A 27,721-nucleotide genomic window follows, 5' to 3' on the forward strand; every position below is an offset into this window, starting at 1 on the left:
TTATTGGTTGTCTATGTGACTGACGTTGAAATAAGCCTTCAGTCAGGGGGAAGGCTGTCCAGGAAGAACTGCTCTGGTCATTTCCATTGTGCAAATCTTACAAGAAATGAGTTGATCTGATCTAGCTGCCCTTCCCCCCCCCCCTTCTCTTCTTCCCCCCTTCTCCTTAAAAAAACAAAACAAAAACCCCCAAAACAAACAAACAAAAAAAGCACAACAAAAACCCCAAAGCCCCAAACCTGTACTTCTAGAGTTGTGTCCTTTCACTGGTTGCTTTTTATTAATGCTAGGATTCTGAAGCGGATGGGCCACGTGCCCTCAACAGCTCTAGCCTTTCTCTTGCCTACTCTTCACTCCTGCTATCCTTCATTTCACCAACAGTTTCTTTCCTTTTATTGTGCTTCTGGCTGTGTAGTTAATAGAAAAGCCTGACAAGTGTGAGACAAGGGATTGTGTCACTTCATAGCTCCAGAGAAAAGTGATGCACCAGTGGGCCAGCTTCATAGCTCACAAAGTTCAGCTGTAGATCAGTTATCCTACCGATCGGCTCAAATTAGAAATTCAAGTTGAGTTTATTGAAGTTTGGTTGGGGAAGAAAAAAAAAAAAAATCAGTGATGTGATACTAGCAATAATAAAACCAAAATAAATGCTAACAGCCACCTCCGAAGAACTCTGTAATGCAGACTGACCTGCAACAATGCAGTGAATTAAAAGCATCTCTATTCCCTTAGGCTTCACAGCTGTAACTGTTTAGTTGCATGAACAAGTTTAAAATGAGATACATAGTAACCTACTGGCAGACACATCATCTTTAAAATAGAAGTAGCCAGAAAACAAGAGAAAGGACAAAAGTGTCACGTGACAGTTCCATTTATTTAAAATGGCAAAAGAATATTCCATTGGGGGGAAAAACATTACTTTTGGAACTACTGGCCATGTAAAGACAAAGCCATAAATAAGGCCATTGCTTTAAATCTCACAAGACAATGTCACCCTGGTTGATAAAACCTGAAGTGTAAGAGTAATGAAAACAAACTGCTGCATACAGACCATGAGTACAAGGTGTGGCTCAAGAAACAAATACTTGATTTTTGCATTACAATGAAGATACACATTCAGCTAGTTACAATAGGCTAGAAGCATTAAGTCACCAGTTGTGATGTTCTGTAGCGCTTTTAACCTCCGTAATCCAGGGCACCAAAAAAAAGTCGGTTTAGAAGTGCTTTCTATTTCAATATATATGGTACATGCTCTAGGTCCTTTAAATTTTCTTTCTCTTGAGCTTTTGCAGGAGGCACAACACACTAAATTGAACCAGTCATTTATTTTCTAAGCAGCAGCTGATGGATCTAGCGTTTCTGAGTGGTAGAGAAGTCGCTCTGCAATCCCTGTGAGTCACACTGGCTACCGCTGCCCTCCCAGGCACAGCTTCATCCTTTCAGTACAAAAGACTGCATATCCTGCAGCCATTACTCAGTATAAATCGCACTTCATCACTTTCCTGTGCCTTATCCCTAATGGCAAAAACCACTTCCCTATCAAAGCCTCTAGGGTCTTCTAGCTATTCAAATCAACAGTTAAATACATGCTCTGGTTCATAGTGCGTGAGAAAATTAAGTTCCATTCCACCTGTTATAACCTAAATGGGGCATGTATTATTGTAAAAGGTATGAGTGAGCAGATCCTCACCTTGGTAGATCAAGCACAGCGAGTAAAATCATACTCCAGCCCCTTTTGCACTCTTTAAGAGTAGGTTCTTGTTTTGTCCGATACTGCTGCTAGACAGCATGATTGCAGTTTGTAGAGGCTTAGTCTTGATTGTACACATTGAGTTGCAAGCTCAGCATGTGCCAATGCAGCTTTAAGGTGGTGTCCTAAGAAGTGCTCTTTATGGAAAAGATTGTGCTAAACATCCTACACAGGAAGGCCAAGCAAAAATGAAATGCAGATAACATTTTTGGTTTATGTTCTCTCGGTACGCTATACCCTTGGAAAAGATAAAACCAGGACAAACTTCAGCAGCACATGGATTCAGTGTGGCATACACCTGCAGAGTGCTTCTTTTCTCCTGTCTGTGATGCAGATGAGAATTCAAAGCTGTGAAAGTTCTTCAGAAGTAGTTACGCAGAAGGTGCAAGCTTTCTGAACAGAACCGCTGCAAAAGAACTAGCTTTCCTTCGAAGCCTTCTACGTACAGCCAACTGTTTTAAACGTTAAATTTAACTAACTCCCTCAAACAAAAAAAGCATGTTTCTCCCATCACTGTTGCTGAGAACCTCTCATTCCTATCCTCCTGTCTTCCTCCACTCTGGCATAGTATCTCACTAACTGGAAACTCTTTAACAAAGAACCTCCAAACAAAAAAAGTGCATGTAAGGAGGCTACCCAGACTGCTGGTTATATTCCCATTAGTTAAAAATTGCTACTGGACCTTCAGGTTGAGAAACCAAAGAATTGAAGCATGTCACCAAGTCTTGACTGCAGAGCAGGATGCATAAGCTAATCAGCTGTGTTAATGATGCAGTAAAAAGCTCAACCTTTAAGTTGAATATGCTGAACACATCTGCAAGAAGAAAAGTAAATGTCAATTAAACAAGCAAAGTAATGCCCTAATACTCTAGTCTTTGCTAACCACAGAGCATAACCAGGTCCTCCCCAAATAGCACCAGATTCACATCTTGGGATCAAATTACCATGGGGAAAAAAAAGCCATGCTTTAATTTGGAATTTTTTCCTCAAGTACACCCTGAAAGGATGACACTGCTCTGTCAACAGGCAGCACCTCGCCAGCATTGGCAGGGCAACACTTCCAAGCTGCACACCTGCTGTAGCTTCCCTCCCCACCCCAGACCCGGCGGGAAGGACTACAGCGTTCCTCCTTCCTCCCTTCCTGGCTTCCCTCCCCCTGCAAGATACACACTGGCAGCTTTGCTCTCCTGTTCTTCACCCCATCTCCACAAACAAGTGGAAAGAACAGCTGATAGCAATCCCAGTCTAACTCCGGATTCCCAGCTTTTCCTACGCATTTGAAGAGATGCGTTCTGAAGTGTTAGCTTGCATTAAAAGTGTCTGATGTATGTTTGAAGGGAAAAAAAAGGAAAAAAGCAAGTTCCGGCTCAACCTGCCTGCAAAAGGCTGGTTTGTGATACATACCACAGTATCAATCTCCGCTGGGCCCACCATCCTAGACACCTCATCAAATTCTTCAGGAGACATTGGGAGCAGATTTTCTGGAGACTGGAGCCTGGAAGGGTGGCTAATAGAAGGAGAAAAGCAGGGACAAACCTTCACTGAAGAACTGAGGCACAGCTGGGCTACCATGTCTGGCTCTGAGTCCAGAAGCGCCACTAATGAGGTCTCTTGTTAAGAAGACCTACCCTGTGAGAAATACACCGTGCTTTGCAAAGCCAGCATGGCTTTAAATGAAAACTGGGACTACTTGGTGATTTACGTTCTAATCAAACAAGTCCAACAAGTCTTCAAGAACTTGCTTTTCAAGAAATAATTTGCTAGCACAATTACCTGCATGTTTCTAGGGTTTTTACCTAAAAATGGTGTTTCAAACACAGCGCTGCGTGAATGGTGTGATCAGCTCCTCAAGGAGAAAGAAACCAAAGATTTGACAGGGGCACCTACACTTTAAATATTGTGAAGAGACATGAACTACAGCTAAAAAGTTATGATCAGTTCCTACAAATCCAGCATTTCTGTGGAAACTTACACTTCAGATACAGAGATTAACTCAGTCTTGATGTAGCCATTTCCCTTGGGACAATCCAAATCCATAGGCTCTGGTGCTTCAAGGAGAAAAAATTAAAAAAAGAAAAGGTTGGGTTTCTTTCAGCAAGTTTACTTCACATTACCATCTTTATTGTACCAAAAATAAAGCGTGTGACCCAGATAATGTGCCAGTCTCTCTCTCATGCATTTTACAGCACTAGGATTAATCTATTCCATTTTTTTAGTCAGATTTTCCGTTTTGCTTTTCCCCTATAGAAAATGGGGAATAAAACCTCCCCTAAAGTTTGATGTAGCTGCATCAATACATCCTGCCAGGCCCACACAGCCAGGATCAGTCCTGTGTAATAGTCAAATATGAGTCATGGTTCCAGCTGTTAGTGGGAACCTACATCTCTGAAATATCTCACAGCTCACATGAAAGCTGAATTAGAGGGCCAGCAACAATTACGTTTTCAGTTTTTGATCTGACTAGATCTCATGTTGTGCCTCTAAAACCAGCCCTTTTCTTAACTTACTAAAGCTTAGGTGCCTGTTCTCACCTTTCAGCTGAGCAGCACTCAAGCATGGGTTAGGCTGCCAAGACACTCAGTCCAACTTCTATGCCACAAATTATACAGTGCCCAAGTACCTCAGGAAGAAACATCACACTTACGCTGTATGAGCCATTTATAGCACTCACCCTCCTTAGGCCTGGAGTAGTATTTGCCAAAGGCATTGTCTTTGGGTATGTCTGGGTACAGGAATCTCAGTGGATTTTCAGGAATGTTTTCAGCTGCCATCACTTTGTAGTTGCGAATGATATCAGGGAAAGTAACAGCAGAGAGTTCCTTCTTGGTGTATGGCTCTACCGAATGGAACTGGGGCTCTGCAGATGAGAGAAGCAGAGACTTTTAAAGGTGGTTTCAAAGCTTTTTCTAAAACTGCCCAGAAAAGCTGGAGCCACTTCTACAAATTCAGCGGTCACATGACCAAAAGGCTTACCTGGATGACATCTACTGTGCTGCAGGTAGATATTTAAGGACTGTCAAAGGGAGCACAACTGTTTTGTGGGGTAGGAAGGCATATGGGGGGAAAGTGTACAGCAATGGCTCTTGGTGTATTTTGTACTCAGAATGACTGGGGTGACCTGTCTGGAAATTAACTGCAATATTTCATTAACTAATGAAAGTCATGCTACCTTTTCAACCTTCTTCCAAATGATGTCATTCAAACTCTATGGCCTATTAGGAAGTTTGAGCCTAACATACCACTTGGGGCTCTTATGAATCATAAAGAGAGACAGATAAAGCCTCACTGAATGATCCAAATACTACTGCCCTTCTTTGTTCAATTTTTGGATGCCTCGGGTAGGAAGGCAACAAAGGGGAAGAAGTCATTCAAGTACATTCAGCAGTTTCTCTTCGAGCTGTTGTAGGTCTTGGGCTCATCCATGTGAAGTGTCAACAGCTGCAGCATCCTGGCAGGTGGGGTTGATTTAAGTAGTACGAGAAGGGAAGAACCCTGATTGGATACAAGGGAGATTATATCTTTTTGCAGCTTTTAAGTCTCTAGGCTTCCTTGAAAGAGGATGAGTGAAGAACCAGCTAAGTGAAGAACCAAGCTCTTCATCTGTCCTCCTTCTAGAAACAGAAGGAAGGAGAACTGCTAGGAAAATTAAGTAAGTGAATATGTGGTTTGCTTGGGCAGAATGTGGGAAGGAAGAAAAAAATGTGTTGAACCATGAGTTAAAGCAAGCTGTTTGAGAAAGGAGTGTTGCACACAAGGTGAAGTAGCGGGAGAAAACAATAGTACAGAGGGCTTGAATGTGGCTGTAGTGAGCTTCTCCTGGGAGAGGAATCTCTGATGGGGAAGGTAATATAGGTTTGGAGGGAGATGCAGATGTATGTACTAAAGGTGTCTTGCTAAGAGAGACCCTAAGGAGGTGGGGGAGACAGCCTAGGCAGTTTGTCCTCAACAAACTACCAGGCCAGAAGCGGTACCTGGGAAGTGTTACTAACCCTAGCTGAAGCCTTGAACAAGCCGCTGTGTGGCTTATGAACTACACCAAGTAAGGTATGTGTCTGCTATGGCTTGTGGCCTCTTGCTTGTAAGGGTGGTCAGTGTGAAAGAGAAGAGCATAAAGAGCTCTTGTTCTGATGTAGGCTTATATTTTGAAGACAAAGATGTCCTCTGTTACTGACTTACCATTTTGAGATCCTTCTACCCAAGTGAATGTGATTGCTCCCTCTCTGCTGCTTTCACTGAATCTTAGTAAAAATGTTCCTGGACTCTGATCCTTCAATAAAGCACGTTCTTTCTCTTTACTGATGAAACCCATGATGCAGCTGTAATGTTGAAAAGAAAAAGCTGAGTTTACTCCTCAACATAAAATCTAAGCTGTGCTGGGCTAGCTAGGAAAACTAAAAAGCTAAAGTACTTGTAAAAGCCTCACAGAAGGCTTTGTCCTGTGAACAGCTAGGAAGTTAGCAGTAGGACTGACAGGCTGGAGCTGCCCTGTGGAAACCATGAATCACCACAGCTTCCCTCAGCACTCCTCCTTTTGCCTGGTGGCTTATACAATCATTTTTCTGAGTTCGGAATAAAAGAGATTGTCTTTTGCTTTCAGAACTCTGCTGTGGAAGCAGAACTAAAGTTTTATGTGTGCAATATGGTCAGATCCCAGCTAGCAGTTTTAACTTCAAAAGTATATTAAGGAACGGTTGCTTTCCCCTCTTTGGCTGATGAAACAAACTTTGCCAGCTACTAGATTGCATCATACAGATGTGGGGTTTGTTTTATTCCTTGTGTACATTTTCTAGATGAGCTGTTAAGCTTGTGTGACTCCAACCCCCCAAATACACTATGCTTAGCAAATGTTGTTGTGCAGGCAAGGAGGCCAGTGGGGTAATTTTAAGAAATGGATTGGTCTGAATAGGTACTGTGGAGGGAGTTGTACAAGCCAGCACTAGGGCATAACCTGGTTAAACCCCACCTGCTTTTTGAAAAGGTCAGAATTTCTTTGCGCTGCTGGTTATTCCTTAAAATACTCCATCAATAATGAAGTTTTGAGTACTACTTGGAAAGTACTACTACTACTGTCTTTCTGTGCATTAAGTTAGGGAAAGTGCTTTTTGCACAAAAACTACTAAATAATCATGATTTTGCTTAGAAATTTCAGGTGCTCTAAGCTGCCCTGTTTTATGGGTTTTGTGGGTTTTTGAGTGTGTGTGGTGTGTGTTCTGTTTGGTTTTTTTTTTTTTTAAATGGCATACTTTAGGTAACAAATCTGTTTAGTAGCAAATGTGCTGTGTATAATGACAGTCTTTAGCCTTCCCATCCCTCAAGTATTAAGAAAGGCAAGTGTTCTTGAGGCTGTAATGCTTATTCTTCTGTATACAAGGGGAAATCTGTATCCTAATGAATACTATAGATTTGCCTCTTTCCCACTCAAGTATCTTTGCAGTTTGCAAGAGTTTTCCTTTCAGTTTCCCTTTTTGCCTTTCTAGAGTCTCTGGTTTTGACTACATTCAGGATTTAATGTGCACCTCTTCCTTCTGTTAAACCGTAAACAGGGGATCACTCTCATAACAGAGAGCAATGAGTAATGCTATTCAAGACTGTATACTATCAAAGCCACATGCAAAAACAATGCTGTAAGCACACAGCCACACTGAGGCGGAACACCAAATGGGAGAGAACTGCAACTCTGCTTCAGTAATGGTGGCAAAAGATCCCGCTGCACTGGCGTCCACTTAGCTAAGAAATATGTAGGTTTTAGACAGTGAAACAGGCTTGTGCTATAAAGGGCTTCAACAGAACTCATCTGGAGCTAGGGGGTAATAATTTGAAGCCTGCTGCTGAATATAGCAAGACAGAGCAATCCTGCTGTTGTAGATCCTGCAGACTTGTGGGATACTAGGATGCTCCACTGTGAGTGCACTATTGACAGGGTGTTTTAATGTGGCTAAACCTAAAATAGAGGATTGTGACCTTGGCTGAACTTGTTTCTGGCAGCAATTACTTCTGAAATCAACAATATCAGAATCAAAAGTTTACTAACCAGTATTAAAGGGCAAACGGAACTGGTTTTCCATCTGGGAGAGTCTTACTAATAATACTCCATTAAAATCAGCAAAGACTAATGTCCAGACTCATAGTACAGATAGTGAAGTTCAGAGTCTGGCTGCTGCCACCTAGAGGAGGCTCACAATGTTTGCTGTAGGAAGGTTTTTAGGTTTTGGGGTGTTTTTTTAGTGGTTTTTTTTTTTTTTTAAGATGGATGATCACTTAATGACTTACACTTTGTAGTTTAGTCTTCCCTGTCAAAGAAAAAAGAGGCTCTCTTCTAGGGTGCGGAAAGAACCTACTTATAGCGGGAGCAGAAGCAAAAAAAAAAAAAATTTAATGTTCAAAGCACTGCTCTGTGACTTAAATGGGACAGCTTGGTTATCTGATGCTTTTGCTTTAAGCAATTGCCTCATTAGAGACTTCCTCACTATTAGAATTCATTTGCCTTGGATTTTTCTGGCTGCAAGTTCCACTTTATTGGATCCAAGGTATCTGCACAAACAACTTCACAACCTGAGGATGCAACTGCTAGCCTAAATGAAAGGTCTGAGGCAATGACCATATCTGTGTTAACTTCACTCAGGTCTTACCCATCATTCCAGAGACACAGGAGGTGTTTCTTAATAAGCTCCAGGATTCCCTCAATCCACAGCCAAAAGGGGAAATTTTTATCATTTATATTTTCCTGAAATTCAGAATATGGAAAGGCAGGGGTGGGAGAGGGGAGAACAGGGATAATGAAACATAAATTTTGTTAAGTGGAGAAGAAGCAACCTCTCAGTCCTGCCAGCATCTACTTGTTCTTGCATTTTTTTTCCTCCTCTTTTTCTTCTTTCCCACCATCCTCTTATTCTCTTATTTTTCTTCCTCTTTCTGCTTCTCTACTCTAAAAGGACAGAAACTATTGGGAATGAAGCATGTACTGAACCATAAGGCAAGGGGCCGTGTGAGAGAAATGCCTGCCTGAGCCTACAGTACCCACAAACATGCGATCCATCACCTCTCATGTAACAGCACTGGTCTAAGAGCAGAGAAATGGCTCTGTTTCCTGCCTGGGCACTGTCCTTCTTGGAGCTCTTGGACATACAAACCATCCCATGGGGCTTTCAACCAGGCTGGCTACCAGAACAGCTTAGAGACACTTTCTGTTCAGGCTTGGATTTCAATTCCTCGTGAGACACTCATATTAATGAACTTGACTACTTGTAGGTCACCAGAGCTTTGCTCTTTCCCTGGAGTCTGCTCCTCTCTGCTATCATCTCCTGCTCATCTATACCAGTTCAGGGTCTAAAGCCAAAGAAAGCGTGAAAAGTCCTCCTGTCTTGTGGCAGCCAGGGTTAAGAAATCTCATGATGTAGCTTTCTGCTATCATGCTGACCCTCTTGGCTGCCCTGTGCTAATCCTCACACTAATCCAGTTGTCCCTGGTCTGGGAAATGTCCTTCACTATGACAGAGAAGAACTGCTCATCTTGCTGGTTTTTTTTTTTTGACACTTTCTCTAATAGTTAAAATGGAGAACAATTCTATTAATAGCAATTGCATTAATAATAATGATGATGCTGTGTTTAAAAGATGCATTTTTCTATATAGTTTACATGGCTCAAAAGCAATCTCAAAATTATCTACTCCTTTCTGTTACAAGCCCTTTTTCCTCCTGCTGCTGCTACTTTAACCTCACCAGCAAAACCTCCCATGACTATGTAAGCTGTAGAATAATTAGGGTGCACTATAGAAAAAGAAAGCACCCTGAAAAAAAACCCACCCAAAGCAAGACAAAGCTCCCTCTTCCATCTCAATTTTTAATTTAATTTAATTTTTAATTTAATTTAATTTCCAATTTTTAAACTGAGTTCATACCTTGCAGAATCTTGTCCAAGGAATAAGGCCATCATGAGATCCTCCACTTGTTGGCCCTGAAGAGAATAAACTGACTTGAGTCATGTTCCATAAGTTACTTCGTAAGACTGAAAGGAAAGTACTTATAGCACCAAGTTCTGAGTGTTTATTTACAACTCTGAGCTGTTGGACTAAGAAAAGAAATGCAAGGCTGCAGTATTTTCATGGCTAGTGCAGGGAGAGCTTGCAGAGTTCCCCTCTGGAGAAGTTCACTGCATGAGAATGACCAAATGCATTTAATCAGACCTTGTGTCATGGAAACAAATTCATTCTGACACTTTGTATGCTGTGCTACACCTAAAACTTGCCAGTTTCAAAACGCTTCCAGGAAGGGGACTGAAGTCTTGCATATCTCTTCACCAGCAAAACAAGAAAACTACAACCCATAAGCTTTTCTGCAGGAGCTCAAGAGACCCTACGCCATCGTTCTGAGATTAAGCATTTTCCTGTCTCAATTCTAGTGACTTGTAGGCTTTTGCTCCAGAAACTCGACTCCTAGGTCTGCCCCAAGCACAGACTTATCTCATTCCTGTTGCAATCATTCCCCCTTCCTAGTTTTTATGTCAACGGCATTTCATAACCACATCAAAACCACAAAGAAAATCTTAGGCTGTGACTACAGTAGCTACAGCTTTGCAGACCCTGACTGTATTCAGAGCCAAATTCTTTACACACAGATCATGCTATGGATTTCAACAAAGTCAGAAATATGCTGCTTTTCCCTCATCTCTCTAAAAATAAATTGGGTTAGTGAGCTTGTTTCTGATGCTGCTAGTGTTGGAGACCAAGATTCTGTCAACTTTCACATCACAAAAACAGCGAGTGAGTTGTATCCTGGCACCCTGTTAGATTCTGTGTCCCCTTGCGCTAAGGAATCCTAAATAGAGAGTGTTTCAGCTACCTGGATTTTTTCATTAGTGAAATACTTCTAGCTGTAGAGACAAGATTTAAATAGCATCCTTGCTGTTACCAGAGCTTGACAAAGAATCTCTGAAGTTCTGACACGCAAGTTGACCAACATGCCAGTGGTCACTTTGTCTTCATGATGGTTAATTAGACTAATAAAAATTATTCTCCTTGCAGAATTCTGAAAAGCAATCTATTAAATCAGTAAGCTTTTTATCATTTCTTTATGTCCTAGGGAAATTAGAGGAAGGGAATTAGAGACTGGAATGCTGTACTTTACCGTCTAGACCCACTAATGTCAAAACTCTTTAAATATAAACACTTCCTGAAACTTAAGGATTAGTGGAACATACTGAATCAATAGTATTTTTATCTACGAGTCTACTATGCAAACTCAGTATCTGTGTCAAGTGCCCTGCCTATCAGGCAAACTGACAAGGAATCTGGAAAACAAAACTCATGGCTGGTTAGGTTTTCACTAAGGACTCTTGTCTGGGAGATGTTCAATTTGATATCCTTTAATAGTTTCATCATGTTTGCACTTTGATATTGCAACTGTGTTTATGCAGGTAAACCCCCACTGCCCTTGGTGGCGTGCATGAAGCTAAAAGTAATGGAGATGGATTTAAAAAAAAAAAAACCAACCAAACAAAAAAACCCAAACACAAAAACCAAAACCAACCCAAACCAACCCCAAAACAAAACCAAAAAATGCCAAGAAACAGCTACCTCAAAGACTGACTAAACATGTGCTTTACTTCAGTAGCTCTTCAAAAGGCAGAAGTAGCCCAAGTCTGCACTGCCCTAATGCATAGAACTCCTAAGTTAGAACTGCAGGTTTTTTCATGACCTGGCATTCATTTGCAAATTCTACCCTATTGAAAACTGGAAAGCACTTCGTTGCTAAAAGTGATATTGTATGACAGGGGGCAAAAGGTGTGAGGGGAAATGAAAACTTAAAATAGATTGCAGAAAAGATGAAGAATTAGCTTCAATTCAAACAGGTTATCTGCTTGTTCAGTAGAACCAAAAGGTTTAAAGTAATGGAAGCAGACCATACCAAGTAGCTTCTCTCCCAGCATGCTCAGTTGATCTGCATTAAGTCCTCTCTTTGTTACGGAAGAAAACTGCCAACTCAGAACTTCAGAAAGTTTAGACCACTTTGCATAAGGTGGATTCAGAAAGAAGGACAAGTTCTAAAATGGAAGGGAACAATACAATCTACAGTTAATAAACATTAATTTTGGAATGCCACTTGAATTTACACAAGTGTATTGCCAAAACAGAATGCAGATTTAAGAATTGATGTCAGCTTGAGACAACTCTGGAATAGCAGGCTGCTGTTCTGACAGGCACTCTTTAGCAGGAAAAGCAATCTCTGGGACTTTGCTTTGGACATGTCTTCCAGTGGGTAGAATTCCTAGATGACTCAAGTGCACTGTATTTGAATTCCTGAATGTTTATTTGGCTTCTCACTGTGTACTGTATATACTGAATACAATGTATAATATCCTTATGTTGGTTTTAACATTGCTCTGTTTAGGATAGGGAAGTAAGTTGCTGTGCCTCTCCCTCCCTCCCTCTTTCCCTCCCTCCCTCCCTCCCTCTCCTTCCCTTTCCCCCCGCCCCCATCTGAAAGCCATTAAGTCATCTGCATGGAAAAAATACAGCAGCCAGTTGTATACAGGCAATGCTTGAAAATTATACATAGTATTTCCGATACTTTTTTTTTTTTGCAAATACCTTGGGATCAGTAGACAGCATGTTGAACCATAAGATAGAAGCCCATCCGCTTGGAAGCTGGCTCACGTTTGAGATGACAACAATGGGAAGGGATGTGGTCTGAAAGGAACACAAAAGCAAACATGTCAGTCTATCCTGTACCCCTGCTGCAGTTCTCCTCTAGATTACCCACAAACACATTTCCGTTGTAATTCCTTGCTGGCAGGGTCTTAACACTTTCACTTGAAGTTCGTATGTAGGGGAGAAAGTGTCAGTATGGAAGTACTAGAAAGGTTCAGGTGATTTTTGTTTGATAGACTTCCATTTAGTGTCAGTTATGATAGCACTGATAGTAACAGTTCATAGCATATTGCTTCTGAAATAAATGGAAAACTGATACCTAGAGAGCTTAAAACACAGGGTTCATTATTGGATACTTTGCAAAGCACATCTACTCTTATTTACCCACAGATTTGACAGCATTCTCACTGTATGTGTATGTACAGAGATGATGTGAAGTGTCATTCACATATTTTGAAATAACTGAACGTGTTTGATAACAAAGTACTTTAAAAAAAAAAAAAGGAAGTTTAGATTGCCAGTATGAGTGACATACAGGAATTTAAGTCCATCTCTGTTTCATCTAGGACATACCTCTAGGTCTATTACCAAGCCAGGCTGGCACAGCTGCGTCTCAAAACTCAGAGAGTGAAGTTCTTCTGTTACAATGAGAGGACCCTTTAAAGAAAAAAAAATAGTAATAAAAAAATGGAACCTTTCAGGGACTGTGAAAATTGCTTGGGGGAAGCTAAGGGGATTTATTATGGGGAGAAACCTTTTCTGCCCAAGGTTATTTGCTCTGGGCCTCAGAAAGAGTTTACAGGTCAAAGTCAAGTGACAGTGCTAACTTCCTAAAACTGCCTGTTAGAATGGGTACTCTCTAGGGATGGGGTTGTGTGTTTTTTTTTGGTTTTTTTTTTTTGGCTCCTACCCCAAAGCCACAAGAAAAATCTGTCTTTGCCAGAAAATCCTGTTAAAGCTAGTTACCAACAAGGGAGAGTCCAGAGGGACACCATTCTGGCACTAGTTCTCATTTGTGGACACCTCCTACATGGATCTTTTCCTAGAAACACTGAACTCCTCTCCTATTGATCTGCCATCCTCTGTGTTTCTTCATGGCACTGAGCAGAGCATTGTCTTAAATGCCTGAATGCCTTTTTAGTATTACGCAAAGGCTTTACAAACAAGGTTAGTGCTACTTACCTCATTTGTTCTGCAACCTGCATTTTTCTGTTCTTTCAGTTGCTGCAAATGAACAAAAAACCCTGTCATTCATTTACCTTGGCCACAAATGAAAGCTGTAGGGGATGCAAATGTTTGTATGGTCTAGTTGCTCAACTGTATGCAAACTTGCTGCACTAGTGTCTGGTCCTATTTGGTTCTAAGCTGTGGAAGCCAAAAGATTAAACTATAAGTAACTACTACTCTTTTACAAACCATTCATCTGTGAAAATAGATATTGCACCCTTATGATGTAATACCTTTATGTAAGAGGCCTTAGAAGAACAGAAGCAGTGTGAAATTAGGAAGTATCAGATGAAATACTAGTTTATCAAAGTACCCCTCTGAATAGGACAATACACTCCAGACAGTGTCTGTTCTGGATGACAAAAAGAGAATTCTATGTTCACTGGTTCAGGACTTGCATCTTTCCTTTCCTGTTGTAATGACAAAACCAATCTGATTTATCTCTCAATCTGCAGATCAAAAGTGTTGTACAGTCTGCTGAAGGCACTGAATTTCTTGCAGCTGCTCCCTCCTAGACAATTTTCCTCTTCCAGTTTCAAAGCTCTTTAGACTACTCCAAGCTTTCTACCTATGGGCCTTCCTCTGAAAGGATTCTTTTTCTTTCTCCTCCAAAGAACTTATTGCAACATAAGCTGTATGACAGCAAATACTCTTATTTGCCTTTCTGGGCCTATTTCAGTGACAAAAACAATAGCATTTCAATTGAAACAGACCAAAGATTTCCAAAAGGGAAGATGAATGTTCACAGTTCCTCTTATACAAAAGTAAACAATGATCTCTAACAAAAGCCATTTGTCTCCTTCGTACCACACCCTCTACCCACACAATTAAATGGATGTGTCAATAAAAGAAAAAAAATCCCCTACCAAGTGCCTGAATTCTGCTGCTAGACTTCCATTAGTAGATTCTTCCATGTTCATTACTTTCGTGTTTGTTCCCAAAATATTAAATTTTCTGAACCTTCACAAAGAGAGAGAAAAGAATTGAGTCTCAGATTCATTGAAAGAACCCAATATTAATATACCAAACTGTAATGCCACGTACCCTTTGACTGAGTTCTTCTCACTTATATCTCTGTCAAAAAAAAAAAAAAGACAGAATAAAATCTTTTAAAGATTCTACCACAGACACAGAAAATGTAGGTGTGTGTTTTAGTAGCTGACTGAGAACTGGTAAAATGCTTCTGTGAAATCTCTTGTGCAAAAGAGGAGGCAATTGGTTCAAGCAGTCAAAATAAATATTGTGCTACACAGGCTATCTTTTACTGAGGCGTAAATTTTGCTGTGGGGGCTTTACAGTCAAAGCAAGTCCTTTCTTTTACTACATAGGCTTTAACTCTCGCTCTGAGGAAAAGAATTATATGGTACTGTCATTCTGAATCTGCTTTCAAACCATACAACTTCTTGAATAAATTGCTGCATAACTTGAATCTGTTTTCTCACCACTCTGGATTTTACTAAGTTGCATTATATCTAGTGCATTTCTCAAAGCCTCAATTCCCACATCCATGTAAGAATTTCTTTTCCTTTTCCCCATTCCATGCAAGTTTCTGGACCCCAGAGCTGTTTCAAGTGAACTGAATGCCCCCTTAAAGACTCGAATGGGAAGACAAAAACTCGCCTGCTTTCTTAAAAGCACAGCCCCTTTTCATGACCTTACAACCACTGTCGTTATTTTGGAGAGCATGTTACATCTTTTTTCTATGCCCTTACAGTAAATGCTGAGGCCTTCTGTACTTTGTGATATGTCTCTAATGGCAGAGAGAGATTTAGAGCAAGGGCATGGGTAAGAAAAAGGGAGGCTGTACCTGCTGCCGTGGAGAACCAGCCTGCTCCTGGCCAACTCAATACTTAAAATATGACTGCCTTTTGGATTTCTGAACATGGGGGCTGCTTACCATTAACATACACAGGGATGAGAAAAATGCAACATACTTATCAAATAAAACTTTCACTTTCAAGTTGTAGTTCAATTCCTGCAATTTCACCAGCAATCTAGAAAGAGAAGGTTTTTTTTAAAATTACTCCCAATTGCAAAAGACAGGTTCTCTTCTATTGCACTGCTTATCACAGGTATATTTAAGCTGCACAACTCAGGGTCACGTACAGGCTCCAAGCTTGCTCCATACAAGATAGCACAGATGCAGTGACAGGATAAATTAGCAAGGTCTGTAGACACTGATCCCGTGTCCTGATTTAGAGAGGAAACTAGATGGGCAAACAAGTCATTCTTTTGCATGACAAAGTGGTCTGCATGTGTATGTTCTGTTGTTTGGTTGTGTTTCTTGTACACTCAATGCCCCCCCACTTCTGGTAAAAGCTAAATGCAAGTTAAACTTTGCTAGAAGATGTCCCCGTGCCACATGGCACTTTCCTCTTCCTCCTGACCTTGGCACTTAGGCTATACTGTAAGATGTGCAATCCTCTCAGCTGTATGAAGCCAATGACATGAAAAACTTGCCACAAAACGAGAAGGGGGAAGGGGAAAACATACCTCAGCTTTACAGTAAACTGTACTCCGGTCTTCAGGACTAATGGCCTCTGAGGATGTGTTGGCATGCAAGGCTGCCTCTCTACCACAAAGGAGCTATGGAAAGAACAGATTAAAGGCACTTTGATTTATCAATGTTGTCTTTAAGGAATAAGAAATTACATCAAAAGTGAAATTTAAAAGAATGGTGTTTTAGCAGTAGTACTGTACACTTTATTCATTCAGTTTCCATCTATAGAGAGGTCTGTGCGTTGGTTTCTTTCACTTGCATCAATGGGGCTAGAAATATTGCAAGCATGAAGTGATTTTGTAAGGCTTGGCTCTTCCTAAATACATTGATGGCTTGGGGAGGGAGAGTGCTACCTCAGACTTCCCTAAAACCAAACAGCATGTAAACACTGTAATGTAACTAGCATAATCCAAGTGAGGAGTGTTGCTTTGTTTGCCATTCCCAGCACTTGCTAAATTCTTATGGTTACAGTGCTGTGAGACAGTGCTATGTAACAACACACAGAGCCTGACAGCTAGGTAAGCCAGCTGGGGATTTGATGAGGGCTAGCTAACCCCATGAAGCAAACTCCTGAGGCTAACCTGTTCTGATGCACCCCAAACTGTTGCCATCTTGGGCACTGTTTGTGTAGCACTGTGCTGCACAGACATCAATCATTAAGTATTTCTATTGTTACCGAGTCCTAGGCAGCATGAAGACTTTTCCTTCCATGATACTCACAGGCAAGATAACTAAACAGCAGCTTACAGATAATTAAACAGCAGCTGGACTTCTACAGCTCTTTCTTGTTGCCTTCACTTCACTGAAAAGCAGTACCTGTGTTTTCCAATTGAAGATTAGTGGTCAAAGTGGGACTCTGGAAACCTTGGGTTCTAGCCCCCTGTACGGGGTGTTCCCTACTGTATCTGAGCCCCTGCTCTTATCTGCTAGGTTCAAGCCTTCTGCAGCATGAATTTTTTTCTGATCACAAACCCTCTCCATGGGCCTAAACCTGTGGAAACCCTAGACAGGGTAAATCTCAAAACCAGTCATTTTGTTTAATGTCTGTAACAAACTTAGGAAAACCTCAGAAAACGCAAAGTTAGCGGGCAGGAAATATTGAGGGAACAGAACGGAAGGTGCTTTCCATCCATTTATTCACACAAACACAAAAAGACCCTTCTTGTCTGTTACCTCTGGATGAGTTGTTTGAAAAGACTGTATGTTCGGTCCTGTAGAACTTGTTTATTTTTTGTGATGGGATCAGGGTCATAGGTAAACTTCTGTTCCAGTTCCTCAAGCTTTTTGAGCTGCTGACGAACTTGCTGTAGACTTTCAGCAACAATGGTAAACCTACAATTACACAATCTTGTTACTTTTAGCATGTGTTTATGTTGTAATAATGCTGAGACACCAGCCAAGTGACTGTCCCTAAGGACTAGGCAGTGCACAGAGAACACTTCTTCCTCATTGGAAAAGTGGTGAGGAAATAAAATCAATGACATGTAGTTATGCTGTGACAGAATGAAAATGCGTAATATAAATAATCACTATATTTCAGAGATCTGGTGTTCCTTCATAACACACTTCAAGTTCCCGTCCAATGCAGTCCTTGAGTAGAGACCTACCAGTTCTGTAGCTGGTCAAGACAGGCGTTGGGTGGGCCACCAATGCATGCAGTCTGCTGCCTGTGTTTCCACTCCACCAGCTCCTCATTAATAAGAGCACTCTGTGTGTGCTCTGTGGTGTTCAGCAGCTGTACTATCTTGTTTACCACTTCCTATAGAGAATATTAAATTACCCTGTTTATTAAAAATACTTTATACAGGAATACTGTTTTAGCTAATGCTATCTGTCTCGCAAAACTCTGCAAGGACCTCAGAGTAATAGTTTCTGTCAACAGAGGATGTTTTCTAAAAACACCTGCTGCTTTTTAGCTGGAGTATTTGCTAGATTAAGTGGAGAAACAATGGAGAAACAAAGCATATTCAGTATCACTGAATTCTGAAGAGCCAGTGTCTCACATCCATGTATGTCCCAAGTGTGTATGTGGGATGACTCAGTACTTGCTGTAGATTTGAGCACTGCAATGAGAGTGAGCACGTTTAACTCTAATGTAGCAGCAAATCTTCTAATCGGTGTTTTCCTCAAGAACATGACTATTGATATGACACCCTTCCCTCTCACTGTTCTTCTAGCTTTACCTGACAGAGTCTGATAAAGGTTGCTAAAAGAGAAATAAAACTGCTTACAGAGATTCTAGATTTTCAGTCAGGATGGAAAGAATGAAATCTTAGTTCAACTGACAGTAGTAGAGAAGTTTTCATTTATACAATTTATGTCAACCCAATGAAAATGAACATGTGTTCAAAATGAGGTGCTGTTTGCTTCTGAAAGAAAACTTGAGTGCTACCTTTCTCTTGAGGTCAAGTGATAAAAACATCTTCTTGAGATTCATCTGTTCCTTCTTATATTCCTCCTGTGATATACCATTGGACTCGTGCTCTGTAAAATAAGTCCAAATTGTGAAGGTGAGGCTGAAGGAGTGCTGAAGTATGGGTGGGGGAAACACTGGGGGGAGGAGAGGAGCTGCCTGGCTAATGCCAAATGAAGTATATCTTTAAAGCTTAAGGGAGGAAATAGTTACTGCCTCCTAGATTTTTTTTATTCCTCCTTCCCCCCTCCTGAAAGGACAGAGCCTATACTTAAAGGCCTAATGCAAGGAAAAGCCACTATCCCAGTGAAGTAATTGAGATGTGAGTTTGCTTGCTTTTTAGAGCAAGATCCTGATTTCAAATAATGATTATATTGTGTAAAGATACACACTGAGCAATTTGTTCTCATGCTGACTTCAGACACAAATCATTCATATTACTTAACCGAGCAACAGAAGTCAACTGTTTTTCAAGGGAGGATGTTTACAGCCTCCTGAGGGTAGCCCAGGCTGACAGATCCTACAGTCGCCCTAGCTACTACCTCTGCTGCCTACTGACCTTAAGTTAGAGGTTCCCGTCTGCCTCACAGAAGCGCTACCTGCCCCCAAGTATAAAGAGCAAGATCATGGCTCAGTGCTCCCCTTAGCATCTTCTGAACATGTCCCTCTTCTAAGGGACAGTCAACTGCCAATTTGTGTTGGAAACTGAAGCCTTTTCTAGAACAAAGTAGTCAAAAAGAGAGACAGATCTATATAATGAAACCAGTGTGGACTACGGCTGCATGTGCTTCCCTCAGTACACGAGAGCCTACAAAACTTGAAGTGGGAAGGCATTTGTGAAATACAAGATGGCAAAGAGAAGCCTAAACCTAACAATTTAGGTGTACGGTTGAACAGTCACAGAGTCTATTGGGTTTGCTATTTCTAGTAGCAATGGAACATAAAGGACAAAGGAATGCTGCGTTAACAAAGAGGCTCTCTTACTTGTAAGAACAGACAGATGCAGAGAATGCATTTTCAGGAATTTAGGGTTCAGCGTAAAGCAGAAATAATGAAGGAGGGACATTATCAAAGCAGAATTAATAAAGAAGGGACATTACCGGTAAGTGTGGCTGCATATCGTTAGGTTTAGTTTGCTGACATAAGACAGCAGAGTTTACTCTTACAAACTATATGCGATAGGGTATGTCCTTGATAAATTACTCACCTCTATTCTGCAAGGTTTTACATTTAAAGTCATATTCATCTTGCATATCCTCTAATGTCTTGATGTCCTGCTCCACGTCCTATAAAGCACAAATGAAGGTGACCACAATTATTCAATACTTTCAGGTAATGCAAGGCTACTTCTGATTAGGAACTGCCTGGTACCAGCCCTTTACAGAGATGAAGTCCAGTTTTGTAGCAATGCCTTTTCCTGGAACTCCCTAACAGGAAATATCCCTAAACTTAATCACCTTCTACTCACTCTCCCTCCCTCTTCTCAGCTAACTAAAATCTGTTAATTATAAAATTTGGAAAAGCCCTCATTGTCTAGCCATATAATTTCACAGCGTTTAGGAGAACCTAGGCTACAGTGGAAAAATTTGGAACAGCACACAGCATTTTAACCAAACTTTCAAATTCTTAGGTATTGCTCGGAGAAAAGCTTTCTATCACGACAGTATTTAAGACAATAAACATCTATATGCTAAATGAAAATCTATCTTCTACTTAACAACAAATTGGTTAGTATATGATTTCTTACAAGTTTTTCCTCAGTTGCTAGTATTTCAGCTGAGTAAAATGTTTGTTGCTAAAATTTAAGCACAAGAAATGTGATCTTGCTAATCCAGTCAAATCCCAATCTGTATTAGGGTGCTACTGACAAATAATTACTTTCTATTTGCAGACAATCACTGGTTATAGACTTGAAACCCAAACCATTACCTTATTTTTATTTGTAATTTTAGAAAGTCTTATGTACTGAAAGCTTTTAAATGTCTGTGAATCAACAAACACTACTTCAAACAGATACACTATACTTACTATAACACTGTTTTTTATAGCCTTAACTTTCGCATCAAGCTCCTTCTGTTTGTCCAGCATCCCAATCACAGTGTTCTGTATGCCCCCGACTTCCATCTGAGGAAAGCAAGCAGAACAACAAAAGTCAAACCAGAGTGACCCATGACACACATACTTTTTTCATTAATGTAAGTTAGTGGCTTTTGTTGACAAACAACCTGATGAAGCATGACTTGTTCTGATATATCATACTAAGGTTTTATAACATAAAACCAAGTTCAGATGAATTTGCAAGAAACAAGGGAGGATTAAAAATGCCTGTTGTGTAGTGATGCTGCATTTTTTTCAGCATAGCACTATAAAGCTATAAACATATTCTGTTTTCTCTCTGCACAAATGCATTCTTTTGTTTCCTTATCTTCTAAATGTATTTCAAGAAAACAACCACCCTGAAGGCTGGATGACATCTACATGAAGTATTAGGTTCGTCCATACAGGATATGGGGAAAAATGGGCTAAGAGCAAGAACAACATAGGTCTGCGTACAGGCAAATGGGGTAACTTGGTATGCAATTTCTTTCTTACAGGGCATTCAAGCACCTTTTAGATCTCTGTATAATTTCTTTGAAAGCTGACCTCAATATCACTCAGGAAGTTTATTGCATGACATGACTCAGGGAGAGCTGCAGTAATGTGAAAGAGGATTTTCCATTCCATACATTAACAGTACTAATGGTGTTAGAAACTTGCTGTTCCTCCAATGTGGGACAGTCAAGTATGCACCGTTGCTCTGATTAATGCTTCAACTTAAGCTAAAGTCATCTAAAGTATTGGTAAACTGTCAAAGGTCCCCCATTCATAGACTTAAGTCAGACTATTAAGGCAATCTGAACATACTCTAACATTCAGGATTCTTCTTTGTTTTTTACAATGCTTAAATTGTGCTTGCTCTGCATTTTATCTGGTCAGCTTTGGGAAATGAGAGTGTTTACCAGAAAGCAGAGGTAGGGCATTGTATTGTATCTAGTGCCAACAGTAAGTACAGGAGGACTCGTTTTCCCTTCTGATAACCCAAGTATATTGCATGTTGGAAAGGCAGTTGTGAGTGCTTTGTCATGTGCCAGAACAGAAACTGAACAGCTGCCCTGCAGCTACAAGGGCTCTGTCAGAGTCACATTTTTAGAGGACCTGTTTTGGACACAGTTGCATTAGGCCCTTTGTTGAGTGTTCTTCCCACTCTACCAACAAGCATTTAAAAACTTGCCCTAAAGGGAAGTATTTCAGTATCGGAGCTTAACATCCTTTACTATTACACAAGTGGATTACATCTAGCTGTATAGTTTGCATGCCTTTCCCAACTTTAGAATTTTAGAATTTTTTTTATTGCAAAACAGTTCTCCTTGCAAAGGAAAAAACAAAAAGATGGGAAGTTGGAGAACAGATGAGGAAGGATAAGAATATGGCTTTACCTATGGTTCAGAGGAAGGAAATGGGCTTCATTTAAAAAATAAAAATAGAAAGAAATACTTGGAGATAACCAGGGAGAACGATGCATCATTCTCCCAGAGGGAAAGTCCAGAGAAGCACCAAGGCTCAGCTGCTTAATACAGAGTAAATTCCAGGAGTAAAATGCAGAATAAAAAAGCTAAAATCTTGCTGGAGAAATAAGGCAAGCATTATTTATTAAGTTGTAATAAAATCTGATAGGCACATCAGGCTATACTACAGAAGCATTAAAAAAAAAAAAAAGCATAGCTTTTGCATCACTTGAGGAATAAAAATTGCTTCCTGGCCATTTCCCCTCCAAATGCTTCATACAGCACAAACAAGCCACACTGTCCAGCTGGTACCTATCAGTGTTCACTCTTAAAGACAGAAGAAACACATTGTTGGGCAGGGAGAGGACAGCCTGTTTCCTCTTTCGGTCGTCTTCTACTCCTTCTGTCCCAAATAATAGGAAAGGGTAGATATAACTGCAGTAGACATTCCAAGACTGTTACCTGATTTGACAACTGGGCGCTGTTCAGTATTTTCCTCTCTTCTTTCAGACAGTTGTAGATGATCATTGCCATGTGTATTGGGTCTTCTTGGAAGTTATCCTATATATTAGAGACAGTCTGCTGTTAAAGTTCATACTCATAACTTCTTGTCCTTCAGTAAATCAATTGGCAAAAACCTCAGTGGGTGACTGTGTGAGCCTCGGGGCACGCGTTGGTCATCGCGTGCTCCAAGACTACAGGGAGTGTGACAACTGCAACCACCTCCAAGAATGAGTTTCTATTTTCGTTCATTAATGTGCGAAGAGATGGGACTTGGCACAAAATAACAGGAAAGGGTCAGACATATTACTGGGAGAAGTGAGATACTACCCTACAGTCCTAGAGAGAGCCTCTCTTCAGAGCTACCCTCCCACACCTTTGAAGTATAGCAGCTGGTTTTGAAGGGCGGCTGTTCTAGTTTGACTGGTACAGCTCTTGCTCAGTGATATAAAGGAGATATATTAGCTGCCACTTATGAACACACAGTCGAGGCTGGATATAAATTTAACCTTATTGTTTTACATGCATACAAAGTTGAAACATGCTTTGGATTGAGTAGTGCCCTGCTCTGCCCAGGATGGTGCTGCCCCAGGTGGTCGCTGAGCTGTACCAGCCGCCTTGACTGATCTTTCATTGCTGATCTATAGTTACTATCAGATAAGTACAGCCTGGTCATGTTCTCTTCTCCTCAGAAAACAGTCCCCTAGTCACTGACTTCTGGTGAGGAGAAGCTAGGTGTGTGGGAAATAGGCTGTGGGGAAGGTGACTCTATGGAAGACCCTCTGTCATAGAGGGGAGGACTGACTAACGAAAGTAATTAAGTCCACTAAGGATATGTTCTGCACTACCACTCTACTGATTGCTTTGGCCCTTTTCTTTGTCAGTACAATATGATGCACAGAAGTGCTGTCTAATGACAAGTCCTTTGCTATTAACTGTAGTTCTGCAGTTACACGGGAAGGATTTCTTCCCCTGTGTTTCTTCTGCATCAGAAGCTCATTAGTACACTGAGGAAACCAGCTGGGGAAGGGCTGGAGTAAGTGAAACTACATTTGAGTAAGTGCTCCAAATAGATAGAGTAAACACCTTACAAACGACAACTTTCTTCTTCCTAGAGTTCTCGGAAACTGTAACTGTACTGGTAATGAAACTAGCTTTCTAACTGTAGTCAATTAAAACAAAAATGGATCAACATTTGAATTCTGGCTTTTAAATTAGGATTCTGACACGCTCTCTGTGAAAATCCCTGATGGCAGGGTAGTTTGCTTAGAGGCATCCCATCGCACTACTGAAGCAATTCAAGCAAATGTATAGGCATATACCCCAGGCATACCTGAAGATTACGTTTGCTTTTCCTGATGTTGTGTTGCAGCAGAAAGTTGTTTTCTATCAAGAATCTACTAAATTGATCATCAAGCTGTGACAGCAGGTCATGGAATAACACCGTAGCAAAAGATACGTTGTTGGCTGCATGTTCCCTAGAATGATTTAAGGCATGCTTGTGTTAAATACACTTTCAATACAGCATTCAAGAAATGCATACAGGAGTACTTTATTTTTAATCCCCAACTCCAGTTGTAGTATATACAAACAGCAAGAATTACGTTCAAGCGTAAGCCAGTTTCATTCTCTCAACTTCGACTTTACTTTCCTTGATACAGAAATGTTGTTTTTATCTGTATTATTCTTGCCACATTCTGTGCAACTTCATTTACTCATTCCATGCACATCAAGAAGCTAAAAGTGAACCTGATGCACGTGCATGTTGACCCACTCTTCTAAAAGAAGACACTCCACAGATACCTTGGCAAAAGTTCAAAGTCTGCAAACAGTGAGAGACAGCTGCCAAGGCAGTAACTGATCGGTCTTAAAACAGCTGCTTTTGTTACAGACCAACTGAGGGAAATATGAGATAGTACACCTATTACACTAGGTGTCAGGCCCCTCTAGAAAGCCCTGAAGAGGGGCAGGAACACAGGCTATAGCACACAGCTACTGAAGCGTCCTACCAGCAAAGGTTCACCTAGCAGCTTGCTTCCCCCGTATTCTTCTGCTGCCTGTAACCGCATGTATGAGAACACTGCATATCACACAACCTGAAGGCAAATTTCTATGCTTACCAATCCTGGTTTTCCAGCCACTGTGCCAGGTACTGCCTGATCTCCATAGGAAAGCTGTCATCGTATAGCTGGTGAACTTGCTCCAAAAACTTGGAATCAAGTTGCTGTAGCTGATACCACTGAGTCATCCTGAGGAGGGGGGGCGGAGAGAAATCAGTGTAAATGTTTAAGTAGTATTTGGACTGAACTAGTGAAAAGTAACTCATTTAAAGTTTTCATGAACATTGGTAAAATTGGAGGAGTAGGAAGGAAAAAAATTATTTCCAGCTGTAAGTTTTACAAATTTAGTAATGAAAACTGAATACAACGTCTTCTCTGCTTGTTTTAATTAAAAAAAAAAATTAAAATTGCAAGTTAAAAGAAAGTGCACTATTTCATGAAAAATAACTCAAAGCTAAATCACCCTTCCCTCTGAAAACTTGCCCCCCCCCCCCCCCCCCTTGAACCCCTTTTCACAGCATTTAGGGTACTGGTAGTGCTACCACTACCTTGCTTAGTAGGGATATGGGAATGAGCACCTGTGTGTTTGATCCTGTACTCTTCAGGATTGAGATCCTATATGTGGAGTTTCACCTTTTGTTGGTGTAGATGCATTCCTCATTACCAAGATCATGAGTGGAAAATCAAAGAAACCTCTACGGGCCATTTTCAGGTGCTATTTGTGTCCCCACTTGCCTGCTCTGAAAATGGACTAGATATCAAGTTACTTTAAATGAAGAGGTATTGGAAAGACGTTTTTTCTACTATATGCTTTAGATTCCATGATCAAATTTTCAGGCTAAATTCAAGTAATGTGTGCAGCAGACACAGGTTAGTTAAAATGAACTAATACGACTGACAGAAGCTATGCTGTACAATAACACTTGTATGACAAAGTGGCCAATATATGTTCTGATATCTCGTCTCTGCAGTCTCCTCACTGGGCTGCAGGTTAGCATCTTGTAGTGGAAATAGCATGTAAAGACATGTCCAAGGAACAGTCCAGGCTGAGAACATGGGTGGTGAGATCCAAGTCCGCTTGCATCTGCAACTTTTAAAAAAGGGTGGTAGGACCGATCCAAGGAACAGGGCAGCACTGGGGTGAAGGACTATCTTATATATGGCCTCCTGCCAAATCCCATTAGTGTTTGCATGCCAGTTCCTTCAGCTGCTGAGGGGCGTGTTATGTGTGAGAAGCAAATGAGTTAAAAATGTTGTTATGTTTAAAGTGAGGGCTTTGAGGATTTTGATGTGCATGGGATTCAGATTACAGGTAACATGGCATTTGAGTATGCTGTAGTGGCACCAAGGCAAACGGTGAGGAAAACTGGAAGAATCTGTCTAAATGCATGAAGTTAGTCTGTTTGGGTTGGTTTTTTGTTTTGTTTCCCTCCCCCCCCCAGTGCTTAAATGAAGCTGTATCCAAGCTTCCTGTGTCTTAAAGCAACCAGACTGGGAAACAGCAGAGAACCATCCAAAGGGCCGGTTACAGAGCAATATGATAATGCAGCAAACGCAATCCTTGGGGATGCAAGCAGGGAAACCCTGAAAGAGTGGGAAGTCAGCACCTTTTGTGGAACAGGCATTAGAGAGACCAATACTGGGATACAGGGCTCAGCCTGCCATTGACAAGCAGACAAGCGAAGCAGCGTAAGACGGAAAACCCCTTTTGCTGTTCTGCCTTCCCTTGGGCAAGGGCAATAGGATGGCAGTCCTTATGCATCTCTGGAGAAAGGGGGCCTTATCTGCAGCTGTGCGGGTCCCTGTGCCTGGGTAACACCCGTGCTCGAGGGTGTCCTCCACGGCTAAGCTCAGATTCCTTCCTGGCTGCACGCTAACTACGCCTAGCCCCGCCATTCTTCATGTCATTCCCGACTTCCCGGGTGATCGCCGTCGAACCACGCGAGGGCAGCTCGGGAGCAAAGGGGGGGGGACAGCCGTCCCTGCCGCCTGGGACCTCGCACGCCTTCCCCCGCCACCGCGGCTCGACGGGCCCCCGCGTCGTGCCGCGTCCTCCCCGGCCCCCGGGCCAGCCCCGGCCGTTGGGCGCCGTTAGCCCCCGCCCGCGCGCGCCGCCCGCACTTACACGTGGGACGAGGCTGCGCTCCGGCTCCGCGCGGCGACCCTCGCTTGCGCCGAGAAATACCCGCACAGCCGCCGGGCGGAGGGGGGCTGGCGGCAGGGCCAATCGGAGCCCAGCCCCCGCGGCCTCGGCCAATGGGCGCGCGGCGGCGCCGGGCTGCCCCGCCCACAGCCCGTTCCCTTCCGCGTGGGGGCGGCGGGGTGTTCCCTCCGGGGCGCCCCCCCGCCCCCGCCGGCCACCCGCGAGGGGCCGCTCCGGCTGCCTGCCCGGCCGCGGGAGCACCGCAGGTATAGCGTATTGCACCTGTTAAGAAAAGGCTGTCCAGCAGCGCGGCGGTGCCTGGCCGTAGCAGGCGAAGCAGAAACAGGGTGAGCGCCGTCCCCGGGGACAGGCCTCCGTTTCTGTCGGCTTCTGGCGCTGGCGGGCAGCGTGAAAAGTCTGGAAACGTGTGAGGGAACGCGCAGCTGTCGAGAGGGGCTCAAAGGTGTTCAAGAAGTAGGGTCTGTGAGGGGACGTAACGGGTGACAGAAAAGCAGGGGCCGCTGGCAGGGCGGGGGCGACGCCGTGGCGGTGTCCCCGCCGGCGGGGCGGTGACCCTGTCAGGAATGGAGGCCGTTAGCAGACGGCTCCCGTTGCCCCAGGAGGAAAGATGCTGAAGCGTAAAGCTCAGCGGGCCACCTCCAGGCAGCGGCCAAGGGGGGCGAGCTGGCCAGCGCGGGGCCAGCCTGAGGAAGCGAGAGGTGTAGTTAGGCTGGGCATTCGCCCCGCTGCCTCATCCCCTGAGGGGCGGTTACTGCGCCGCCCTGCAGCTCCCAGTGCTGGCGGCGCCGTCCCCCCCCTTCGAAGGCAGCCGCCGTGCCCCCCCTCACCTCTCGGGTAAGGCTCCCGGAGCCTTTTCCAGCGACCAGCCCCACGGCGCCTGCGGGTGCCGGCTGCCGGCCGCGGCGGGGAGCCGCCA

General features: G+C 42.4%; 1 protein-coding gene across 3 annotated transcripts; it reads right to left on the reverse strand.

The window, feature by feature from the left end:
- Nucleotides 1–775: 775 nt before the first annotated feature.
- On the reverse strand, nt 776–27,721 carry STAT1 (signal transducer and activator of transcription 1). Of its 3 annotated transcripts, none has more exons than XM_082314387.1 (24): nt 27,633–27,721; nt 24,702–24,830; nt 23,915–24,059; nt 22,543–22,641; nt 20,564–20,659; nt 19,743–19,821; nt 18,515–18,606; nt 17,730–17,881; nt 17,296–17,454; nt 16,116–16,208; nt 15,557–15,616; nt 14,667–14,696; nt 14,489–14,582; nt 13,578–13,619; nt 12,969–13,052; nt 12,336–12,434; nt 11,653–11,788; nt 9,648–9,703; nt 8,380–8,474; nt 5,927–6,066; nt 4,422–4,607; nt 3,723–3,798; nt 3,155–3,257; nt 776–2,564 (listed from the first exon to the last, which is right to left on the reverse strand). In XM_082314387.1, exons 2-24 carry the CDS (start codon nt 24,827–24,829, stop codon nt 2,541–2,543), a joined length of 2,268 nt encoding a protein of 755 aa, XP_082170513.1. In that variant the 5' UTR covers nt 24,830; nt 27,633–27,721; the 3' UTR covers nt 776–2,540. The 3 variants fall into 3 exon arrangements, with proteins under 3 accessions (XP_082170513.1, XP_082170514.1, XP_082170512.1); XM_082314388.1 differs by lacking the exon at nt 27,633–27,721 and adding an exon at nt 27,067–27,602; XM_082314386.1 differs by lacking the exon at nt 27,633–27,721 and adding an exon at nt 26,767–26,846.

The sequence above is a fragment of the Platalea leucorodia genome, assembly GCF_965183815.1.
Source record: "Platalea leucorodia genome assembly, chromosome: 5".
NCBI lineage: Eukaryota > Metazoa > Chordata > Aves > Pelecaniformes > Threskiornithidae > Platalea > Platalea leucorodia.